The sequence below is a fragment of the Brienomyrus brachyistius genome, chromosome 17 (assembly GCF_023856365.1).
Source record: "Brienomyrus brachyistius isolate T26 chromosome 17, BBRACH_0.4, whole genome shotgun sequence".
In the NCBI taxonomy this organism is placed as follows: Eukaryota; Metazoa; Chordata; class Actinopteri; order Osteoglossiformes; family Mormyridae; genus Brienomyrus; species Brienomyrus brachyistius.
Genome location: NC_064549.1, coordinates 17,812,126 through 17,824,277, shown reverse-complemented (window position 1 = coordinate 17,824,277; position 12,152 = coordinate 17,812,126). Strand labels below are relative to the sequence as shown.

Here is a 12,152-nt window from a genome sequence, read left to right as displayed (position 1 = left end):
AGGCCCTTAACCCCCAGTACCAAGGATCCCACCCGACCTCACCCCCCCCCCCCCCGGCCTCACCCCCCCCCCCCCGGCTTGCTCTCACCTGTTTCAGTGCCTCATGGAGAGCAAGATGGGGTAGGCAAAGAGATGCATTCCAATGTCCCTTTACTTGTGCAAATGAAGGATTTAATCTCAGGTTTTGCTCTATGTGCACTAAATCACTTTAGTAAAGCTATTAAGACAGGCTTGAAATGCACATAGAACTCCATGAGTGGATGTATTGCAGAAAACTGACAGTTAAATGTCATCAAATTGCGTTTTTGATTTGTATAGTTGATTATCATGATGAGGAAAAGATAAGAATGTTATGGAAACATTAAAACTATTTATTAATAAAATAAGTATGGGAATTAAACAAAGGGAAAATACATGACAACTTGATAAGCAGTACATGACAGTGACCCAAAGTGAACACTCTTGCCAGCTGATGAAGTCCACCTCTATTGATCATTCTAAAGAAATTTCCTGCATTACAGCAAAATCAGCAACATTTAATATACTAGCCTCACAGAGTGAAAGTAACAAAAGCCTTTTGACAGGACTAAATGAAATGTGTGACATTCACGCTTCAAACAAACCCTATTTAAACTTCATGGCAAACAATTCAAAAAGATTAAAGTAAAACTGAAATTAGGGCATGGTCATTGTAAATGATCCTATTAATGGAATGTACTTTGTATATTTACATGAGAGGTATAAATTCATGTCAGGGGAAATCCAATATAAGCTAATGCATAGACGTACTGGGACACTGCTGTATGACAACCCTAAGAAAATGCGGCTGACTGTCCAGCAAAGGCTGAAGCCTTGAGCTACACTACATCCATGCCCAGCCCACGAGCCACTTCAGTTAGGGCCTTTACGGCCCCAAAGGGGGCAGCAGACCGAGCCATATCCTTGCTGATGTCAGGGTCACTGACCAGATCTGTGACTGTAGTCAGAGGACAGTACTCTGACTGGCTGAAGTCCCGGGGGCTCTGGGGAGCAGGCAGCTCTGAGGAGGGTGCAGTAGGACTGGAGGATGAGGAAGGAGACATGTTGTGGGAGCTCCCTCCTGGGAGGGCAGGGCGCCTGGCCTGGCTGCTGGAACCAGAGGCCTTCCGGGGAGTCCGTTTCTTGGCCATATTCTTCATGATCTCCTCCGTTACCTCTACAGTCTCATAACGCACCATATTCAGCCGCAAATACCCATCCTCATCTTCTTTGTATCTGAGGGGAGGACAATTTAAAATTATAAACAGCAGGTTTTGTTCTTCAGAACATTATTAGTATAGTAATGTAGTAATGGCATATGTAACACAGTATATAGTCACCTAAAGGGACAATTGGTGGTTACCACTGATTCTGATTATTTATCAACAGTCAGTCACAGAGTTATGAGAAAGTGAATGGAGAATTTCTATACAATTTACAGAAAAATTTATTCATATATGTAGATAAAATAAATAAATGCTGATGATAAAAGAAAGGTAATAGCCACACTCTAGTTCAGTGATCACCAGCTGGTGGACTCAAGTTCACATCTGAAACAGAACAGAATCCGGACCAGACCCAGCTTTCATTTTTTTTCCAGATGCAGTAGAACTTGGCTTTGTGTTGCTGATGGAATTTGGCCCTTGGGAACAATAGTTGGTGACCCCTGCTCTAGTGCATTCAATAGCCACTTTATGTGCGACCTTGTTGTTAAAGCATATAGCCTGCTACTCCAAAAAGTGAATCATGCAGCTGCAAATGAATGTACAGAGTTTTCAGACAGGGTCAACAGGTCCAGTTACTAGAGCATTACAATGGCTTTGACATGTGATCTAAGCGATTTTAAACATGGAATTATCATTGAAAGTCACACGCCACTGCACTTACACATACTGCAACTGACAGAGAATGACGCGCGATAAATGAAAACACCCAAACTATGGAATTTCTGTTGCAAAAAGCACATTGTTAATAAAGTGGTCAGAGGGAAATAGATAGCAAAAAAAGCTAAGAGCAATGCAAAAAAGTTAAATACAGCTCAGCACTACAGTGGTATGCAGAAAGGCATCTCACTGGACAAACCTCATCAACTTTTGAGGTGGATTTGGAGACCATAGGGGATCATAAAAGGTACTGCATATTCGCATCTATAAAAGTGGCCAGTGAATAGAGATGAAGAGATGCAGTGTACCATCTCCAACCACAAAAATGCATATGTATTTCTACTGTATAACGAAAACCAGAGGCACATATGGTAAGTTTGGATTCCTATGAAATGTTGAAGTAGCTTTAACCTTAAACCCTTTTTTCCCCATGAGTGCGCATGCGTCAGCCATAACATTAAAACCACATGCCTAATATTGCAGGATGTTGCCTAATATTGCAGAATGCTAACTTTTCCCATCATAACCTGAATGACGTTTTTCAATCTTTGCTCTCCACTTGCATCAATGAGCCTTGGGCACACATGACCCCATCACAGGTTCATCACAGGTACCACACTGTGATGGTTTGGTAGCTACTGACCACTGCATACTGGGAACACTCTACAAGACCGGCTTTCTGGAGATGCTCTGACCCAGTTATCTAGCCATCACAACTTGTCAAAGTCACTCAGATCCTTATGCTTGCCCATTTTTCCTGCTTCTTACACATCAACTTCAAGAACTGACAGTTCATTTGTTTAATATGTAATGGCACCTTTGTATATACTTTGCAATAATCATTTATATATTAGGGGGGCGGCATGGTGGTGCAGTGGTTAGCACTGTTGCCTCACACCTCTGGGACCCAGGTTCGAGTCTCCACCTGGGTCACATGTGTGTGGAGTTTGCATGTTCTCCCCATGTCATCATGGGGTTTCCTCCGGGTACTCCAGTTTCCCCCCACAGTCCAAAAACATGCTGAGGCTAACTGGAGTTCCTAAACTGCCCGTAGGTGTGCATGTGTGAGTGACTGGTGTGTGAGTGTGCCCTGTGATGGGCTGGTCCCCCATCCTGGGTTGTTCCCTGCCTCGTGCCCACTGCTTCCGGGATAGGCTCCGGGCCTCCCGTGACCCAGTAGGATAGGCGGTTTGGAAAATGGATGGATAGAATATTTTAATAGCCTTCTATAACATACATTTTTATGACTAGGGATACACAATTACATTTTCCTTGACCGATCCTGACTGCCATTTTTTTAAAAGCCTGACCTGCCAATACCCACCCTAGCCAGTTACAATTTTCTTAAGTTTAATAATAATTAGCAGACTAAATATTTTTAACGGTTTTTTACTGAACTTAGCATTCTGCAAGTAAAATATATTCAATAAGCTTTTTAAATAAAAACTGCAAGTGTTGAGTGAAACAGGTCGTTCCAAATGTTTTTGGGATAGTTCTTTCAGACATCTTTTTGTTCACGCCGTACACACTGAATATAATGCAAGTCTTTCGTTACAAGAAATACTGTTTGTAGCATAATAATAATAATAATAATAATAAACTTATTTATTATGGGATGTAAAATAATATACATATAAGAAGTATTTAAAAAGTGTTTATTTTTTACTATTTTTGCATACAAATGAACATTTATTACTTTGGTCATTAACTGGTCACTTCCTTTATAACAAATACAAATGAATGATGGCTAAATTAAATAAAAATTAAAACATCAAAGTAAGAATTTAAATATTGGGTCAGTAAGAAGTGCATGCTTTTGTTTGGTTACTTAAGAGCGTGTGGAAGATGATGTGGGTGAAGATGACCTGCTCACCCATATAAGCATAACCAGACATTCCATGTGATTGGTTGTGGGTGCTAATGAATCAGGTGGTTAAAAACATTGGTTGTGTTGCCACCTGCTGAACAAATAGTATCTTTACAAAGTTTGCAAATTACAGTAGACTGGTCCACATCAGATTTTGCAAATACAAATCATTTACACACAATCAAAATCAAACCTTTTTTGGAACCAATTCTTCCTCATCAGCCATGCTTACGCCTAGTCATGTATGTTTGTAATGTAGGCTGACCATATTTTGCTATGGAAAAAAGAAGACAGTGAAGGCAGGATGCAAAGAGGCATCAAAGCACCGCAAATATGCACACGGAAAGTATTCGGACTGCAGAAAGCAAATGTCAACATGAAGCCAAGTGAAACCCCAGACATTTCAGGTGTTTTTATGTCCTGAAAAAAGAGGAAAAGTCCAGGGAAAAAAGGGCATATGGTCACTACTATAATGTGCTATTTGCCTTACTTGTACACCACCACAGACAAAGAATCAGCTCTTAAAATTGGCCATATTTATTCGCCTGATTGCTAGTAAGCGCTGATCAGGGCAAAAATCACCAATTTCTAGTCACCAGCTGAAGTCAGTGCATTGTTAGTCATAACAAAGTCAAATGTCACTCAGATCACCCACCTGAAGCGGGAGTGTCCAGAGGGCCACTTGAGGTCATGCTTCTTTCGCAGGTGAAGGGTCAGTGTATAGCACCAGGAAAAGCTCTTGTCACACAGATGGCATTTGTACTTAGACACCATGTCACCCTGTGGAAAATACCACAACTCTTTAAATTATCAGCCTAGATTGCTAATGCTCATTTCTATTGGAAACAGGGTTTTTAAGTGGAAACACTGGCATCCACACTGCTTAATTAGTCCAACATCAATCTGAAGTTATGCTCCTCAAGCACTATAAAAATACAGGATTTTAGGAATTAGTCATTTAATACTGTTGTAATATTTATATCAGAGCTATTATGATTACGCGTTTACGATTAAAATTTTCCATGTCGATTACTTGGCAATAAGGCAGAAGGAAGGTGGCCTCAGTTGTGTGGAAGCACTTGACATTAAAAGTGCAGGGAAATGTGCAAAAAACCATTTTGAGGTTAATTGGAGTTACCAAATTCCCCCTAGGTGTGACTGGGGTTTGAGCGTGCCCTTGATGGGTTGAACTGGCGCCCCACCCTGGGTTGCACCCATAGACTCCGGACACCCCGCCCGCGATCACGAATAGGACAAATGGTTACAAAAAGTGGATGGATAATTGCTTGATGTATTGTCAGATTAAAATCGGTAGATTCTTGATGAATTAATTGTGACAGTCCTAATATATACGTGGGTTTTGCGGAGCACCATGCAGGCTAACCTCGTGCACCCTCTTATAGTGCTGGTTCATAGTATGGGCCATACGAGAGGAGTAGTCACACCCTGCTACGCTGCAGTGAAAAGCAGCTCCCTCATTGTGAGTCTCCATGTGCTTCCTCAGGTCATGCTGATTCTTGAAGCTGGAGAGGAATAGCAAAAAATATTATTCACACAGGAGAAGGTAGTGGCACTGATTTTTACACATCTTCATTTGCAGCAAAGCTGAAAAACGAGGCTGGGCAGTTGAACACACAGGTACAGGTACTGGTAGATGACCAGAACTCAATCACCTGCTCTCACAGAAGTCACAGGAAAATGGACGTTCATCACAGTGCCGAAATTTGATGTGCGTCTTCAAGGATGCCAGAGAAGTACAGGTCATGTCACACAGAGGACACTTAATGTGGTTCACTATACAACAGTAGGAAAAAAAAGTCATAATTTCTTAGCATTTTCCCTCAACATAAACAGCTACTGTGAAGCACTACAGTTCTGTCCCATGTTCCAATCACAACAACAAAACTGACACAATAGGTTTTACAAATTTTGTTTCATTCCTATGTGTATTTCACATCCCCCTGCTGCCTACAATACATGCCAAAAGGCTTACAGAGAAAAAAAGCAACTCTTCTTGAGATATTATTCATTATGCTTATAGTGGTATAACAGAATAGTGCAATGTTTCTCTCACCATGCTGACGAACATGGTCTCTCAAAAGCCTCTCGTTGGCGAAGCGTTTGCCACAGTGCTCACACACAAAGGATTCTGCAAAGGCCAGAAGAGTCAACTAAATATCATTAAAATATATATATATCTTAAGTTTAATACCTCTGCTGAAAGTCAAGTCTCATTAAAGCCTAGTAAACCCATTACGAATATGCTGTTCTCTCAGACTTGAGATTCTAAATTCCGAAAAACACTAGTCTGATGCCCATTCAACAACATTAATTTTTCAGCTACAGCACCCCCCACAGTGCACAACAAACCATTACACACAGACATATTACCTACATTTCCAGTTGACCCATCCACTATTTCTAGATACTGTAGAGGTTGGGGAGTGCAGGAGGAGTATGCATTATTAACTGTATTACTAAATTAGAGAGGGGGTTGTCAGAAGGACGACAACGTATTCACCAGACAGCCCCATCACCTACTCAGCCCATTTAAAGCCAGTTTTCTACTGCACCAGGTACTGAACTTTTGGTATTTCAAAACAGTAGAAAAGTCAATGGTGTGTCTTATGTTTCTTTTACACTGGCATGAAAAACTGGTACTTGCACAGAATGACAATCATAATGCAATGCGGGGTTTCTTGTAATGAATTCAAAACTGACTATAGGGCTATGCGATATTAATATCATCACTAAATGTTACACATGTGCAATTCTTACATTGCAACGACCACGACAGTTGGGTTGAGATCAGGCTTTCATACCTTCATACTGTGTGAACATTATAGCATGGTGGGTTTAAGTTTTGCTAATACAATTTCACTCTGTCATAAGAAACAAAAATGACTAAGATTTGCAATTTTAATGGCTGGTCCTTTTCAAGAGTTTGTAGTATATTTTAAAAAAATATTTTCCTTCCTGTTGTGAGAAATTTATTTTGAACTCCTTTTTAGCTTTATAAATATCCCAAAATTTATTGCAACAAAATCATATCACAAAATTTATTGTAGCAAAATCACATCATAATATTTTAAAATTTTCCAATATCGTGCAGCTCCAGCAAATACTTTACTTCTTGTGACGCCATCCAGGAGGGTGTTCCACGAAGCAGGATTTCTCGGTTAGCTGGGTTTAACTTAGCTAAAGCTCATGATTATCCAATAAGAGTTTAGGTAAGGAGCATTTCTACTGGACAATCATGACTTCCAGCTAAATTAAACCCAGCTAACCGAATAATCCTGCTTTGTGGAACACCCCCCGATCTCATTTAATCTGTTCTTCTGATTAGACGGCAATTAAACTTCGAGTCAACAAAAATAAACAACAACAAGTTTTATTTATAGAACACCTTTCCCACCATTAAGGATGCTTAAAAATACATGCAAACACAAAAATAGCAAACACAATAAATAATTTTTTTATTGCAGATGCACAATCTTACACTGAAAGAATTAGAAAAATCTTAACTAAAGTATTTTTTTTTCTAAAAATCCATCATTAAGAAATTGCCAAAAAACTCATCTGACCAAAGCACATGGTTCCAATACCATTTAAGTCCCAGTACCATTCAGTAAACTCCACGTTTACAATTCTGATTTTAAGAAAAGGCGTTTTCCCAGCATGCTTCATAAACAATCTGTTGCCATGTAGATAGGGTCTAATGATTGTTATGAAGAATTGGTAACCCCAAGATGCCACCCTTTGCTGCAGTTCTCTAACAATGAGTCTTAAAGAATTTTCTTTATCTCCCTTACCATCCTCCTCACTGTGTGTGGTGGCAAGATAAACCTAGGTCCTCGTTCAGTCTTTGTCAGAGTTCCAGCTGTTTTAAACTTTTTAATTATTGCTCTGACTGTAGATATGGGCTTGTTTAGGCGAGTAGCTATTTTCTTGTAGCCATTTCCTGACTTACGAAGATCAGCACACATCTGCCTTACTTAAATGGCATGTTCTCCTGTCTTTCCCATTTTGAAGAGTGAATAAAGGGAAATGGGTCTCTATTTCACGTCATATTTATACTCCAGGGCAACAGGAAGTCATGGATTACTAATTAAAAATTCCTAGACACTCTGATCAACTTCAAAAAGTAGAGTATGAATTATAAAAATGTTTCAATATACAATGTTGCAATAATTGTGGCAATGGTGATTTTGTTAAAATTATTTCTTAATGATAGATTAGAAAAACAAATTACTTGAGTTAAAGGTTAGATTTTTTTTCAGTGTGAGGTTATACTACTGCAATAAAAAATAAATTTATTATAAGCCTAAATACACATCTTTACCAGGGGTGTCAATAATTGCGGAGGGCGCTGTAGGACAATTACTACTTCAAGAATTTGTTTTGTATTAAATATTCTGAGAAAAAACACAATATATTCAAATCCGAAAGGTCAGTGGCATTTCTTCCTTTGGTGCTAGTGTAATATCCTCACCCCCAGCCCCAGCGTTAAACACAGGCAAAGCTGAACTAGTGAAACAGAGGGCCCATTACCTTCTGGCTCTGCTTGCCGGTGGATGTGGTCAAAAAACTTCGTGTTACTGGAAAACATGCAGCCACACGTGGGGCATGCAACCAGTCTCTCCTGCGTGTGACTGCGCAGGTGCTCCCGCAGACGGTACTTAATCTTGAAGAAGGCATCACAACCTATGGAAAAAGAAGGAGGTATTAGGGTTACCCTAACCCTAACCGTGTCCTGCATGTGGCTGAGCAGGTGCTCCCGCTTAATCCTTAATCTTAAAGGCCACCTCTACTCTAATTCTTTTTCAGTTTTCAAATGTCACATCAAGCCACGGCAGCATAAAACCTACTGGCTTCACCAATAACTAAAAACCAATAACCAAAAAAAAAAACATTTTTGCCTTGAAAAAGTATCAAATCCTTTTTTTTTTCCATTACCCGTTTTGTGAAACAAAAAAATAATGCAGTCAAACAAATAAATGCAATATATTTTAAAAGTGTGATTATAAAACTGATTTAAGGTCACTATCTTGTGTTTATTAACTTTAGAAAAGCTTAGTCATACAATCCTTCTGCATTATTTAATTCTGTGTTCTTGATTTTAAGTGCCATGACCCTTAACATTCCTTATGGAATATAATATTATCAATGGATCTCAATACTTTTTCAAAGCACCAATGACATAAGGTATTCAAATATCCTAAGCATCCTGAGGAAACAGAAAGCACCCCAAGCATGTTTTGAAAACAAACAGCACTATTTGTTCTGCCATTACTGATCATTTACCTTTCCAACTGCAGAACAGTGCCTGTTGCTGGTCAGCAAGAGGCTGCATCTCAGTGCAGTGTGCATGCATGTCCACATGGCGGTAGAACCACTCTGGATTATTAAAAGTGCTCTGTGAAAGACAACATTTCTGTTTTACGCTGAAAACCGGCCGGGATTATCATATACATTCTATTCCAAATATAGGCCGCAATATTAAATGGAACCAACATACTCACATCACAGTGTTCCCACTGGCACAGAAATCTTTCTGACAGTTCAGGGATCAAGTTGTTGTTGTGCAGATCCTGGGTGCAGCTAGGTAACTCTGGGTGGGACTGAAGCAGCTGCGCTCCAATAAACTTGAGCTTTGCATGGAAGATATGGAAGTGTGCGTGCACAACCAGTTCACTAGGACTCCCCATGGCTAGAAACTGACAGCCATCCCACAGACATGCAAAGTCATCTAAAGGAAGCATTAGAAAACAGCAGTGAAATACTGTAAGTATTAAACAGACACATACAGGCTAGTATATAAACCATAACACTCTGCAACTGAACTGAAGGCTATAACTGTATTTATTTAAAGACACATGAAGCAGGTTTTATATATACTCACACACACACACACACACACACACACAGGTGTGCGATTAAAATGCCTCCAAGATCTGCATTTACAGAGAGATCGTTAATATCATTCTACAGTGCACATTCTAGCAGTTGTAGTTCTATGGCTCATACACCCATCATACGTTGTTTTGTCAGCCACATCCATTTTGACAAACCAATTAACCAATAATAGCAAACAGTAGGTAGTGTCTTTAATTTCTTCTCTCTTTTTTGCTCACTCGTTCCAACATGCAGCACATTTAATACTTGGCAATGTAGTGGCATGGATGTCAAGGAGGAACTGTTCCATAAAAAGAGTTTGACGTTGGTATTATGGAATTTATTTGGATTTTCCAGAAACAGCACAGAGCAAACAACAGTTATTTGAAAAATATGCACGTCGGATGACAACATTTTCACTACCTAAAAAGAAAATGCCCAAAAGAGTACTCTGACAGTCAAACAGCGAGGGGAACCAACATGAGTGCATCAGCGGCTAAAGCCTGCAGTAATTTGCAAAACAGTCTTAAAAAATGAACATGAGAAAAAAATCGCGGTAAGATTGTGGATCAGGATCCTGCCTGAAAAAAATCATCCGTGACTGATTTTTGTCATATTGCCTACCCCTAATATATATATACACAAATAAGAATACATAATACCCTGGGACTGAGTTTCTCCCTCTACTTCATGTTCAACACCACAGTCCCACAAGGCTGTTTCCTGAGCCCTCTGCTTTACTCCCTGTACACGCATGACCGTACAGCCACACACAGCTCCAACACAATCATGAAAATTATGGATGACATGATGGTGGTATATCTGATCTCCAGCCAGGATGAGATGGCATACCTGGACAATGCAGAGGAGCTGTCTCACTGGTGTGAGGCTAACGATTTGAACCTCAACATCTCTACCAAGGAGTTGGCCATGGACTTCATTCGTGGGACACAGTGGAGAGAGTTAGCAACTATAGGTACTTCATAGTACACTTCTCTGAGGACCTGACATGGACAACCCACACATGCACCCTGGTGCAGCTAACTAAGGAGTTATCTGTGCTTTGTGGGAGCATCTCTGCCTGGTATGGCAGCTGAAGCTCTGAGGACCACAGAGCCCTGCTGAGGCTGACACTGTGCACAGAGTGAATCACCAGGACAAAACTGCCTGCCCTGCAGGACATCTACATTCAGTGATGTAGGTCCAGGGCATTAAATATCATTGGAGACACTCACTACCCATGCTGTAAACTGTTCCAATAGCTGCACTCAGGGAAACACCTTCGGAGCCTTATGGTCAAGATCGAAACGCTGAGAACACACACACACATTTTGCAATACTTTTCCACCCACCTAGCTCTTCCATGGCATCCCCATCTCCCAGGTGCTCCTTTAAATGAAGTGACATGTGGTCGCACAGCTCCTCCATGGTTCGACCTTTGAAGGTGCAAGCGGCCCATTCACACGCCACCACCAGATCGGATAGGTTCCTTTTCTTTGCCATGATGATTCAAACCACAAGGGCCATAGAGTCACATTAGACTGCTTTCGGCATGATTAGTTTTTCGACTATGAAACACAAAAAACACACAACAAAACTTAAACACGAATGCATCCAAGACTTAAACGGCATAAGCATTTTAAAGACATAAAAATATATGGTTCCATCGCCTAAAATTAGCAATTTACAAGCTAAAACCAGAAATTTACACATCGTTTAATCAATCGTACAACACAGCCTATTCATTTAACTAAGCAACAAACTTACGATTCGGGTAAAACGCAGTTTAATGATGTTCAATTGTAATGTAACGTATATTTAAATATTTAGCAATTTTCATAATTGGTGAACGGGTTTTTATAGAGTATACTTCGTATGTAAGGGATCTTTGCTTGATATACTTACGGTGTAAATATCACGAAGAAGACTTTCTGTCATTTTCATTTACTTCCTGTTTCCTGCTTTGGAGATGCTCGGGTCGGTGCCCGATCCATTCCCGGAAGCACGATCCGTTCTACACATGCGCAAAAGCACTGAGCTATGTCAGAAAGAAATAACCAAATTGTTTCAGTGTTTTTTTTTACCGATAAAGTTGCTTTCTATGTTGGCTATCAGCCACGTCACAAAAAGCAAGGGATGACGTCATCCAAGTGGTGTCAAATCGTCAATTACAAACATTAAGAAGTCTTTAAACAAACTTACTTTTTTATTATTAAACAACACCATATTTATAACAACGGGGTACAAAATACAGTTGTATAGGAATATTTTGAAGAAAATATGTTTTTAAAGTTTTAATTGCTTTTTTTTTTATTCACAGAGGGCCTAAGTGAACTATATAAATGTTCCATTTCATTCTTGAATGAAAACAAGCTGTCCGGCGGATAAATTTACGCTTGAGCATATGAAACAATGAAAATGTAAGATTTATATCACATCAAAACATTTGATTTTCAATAAGACCCAATAATGTGTCTCCACAAGAAAAT

General features: G+C 39.8%; 1 protein-coding gene across 2 annotated transcripts; it reads right to left on the bottom strand.

Annotated features, from left to right (window-relative positions):
• Positions 1-350: 350 nt before the first annotated feature.
• zgc:112083 (uncharacterized protein LOC550461 homolog) lies at positions 351-11,700 on the bottom strand. 2 transcript variants are annotated; one of them, XM_048982397.1, is made up of 10 exons: positions 11,569-11,700; positions 11,016-11,231; positions 9,291-9,517; positions 9,073-9,184; positions 8,320-8,472; positions 5,843-5,917; positions 5,442-5,562; positions 5,153-5,291; positions 4,424-4,548; positions 351-1,254 (listed from the first exon to the last, which is right to left on the bottom strand). In XM_048982397.1, exons 2-10 carry the CDS (start codon positions 11,164-11,166, stop codon positions 858-860), a joined length of 1,500 nt encoding a protein of 499 aa, XP_048838354.1. In that variant the 5' UTR covers positions 11,167-11,231; positions 11,569-11,700; the 3' UTR covers positions 351-857. The 2 variants fall into 2 exon arrangements, with proteins under 2 accessions (XP_048838354.1, XP_048838355.1); XM_048982398.1 differs by lacking the exon at positions 11,569-11,700 and adding an exon at positions 11,431-11,568.
• Between the last annotated feature and the right edge of the window lie 452 nt (positions 11,701-12,152).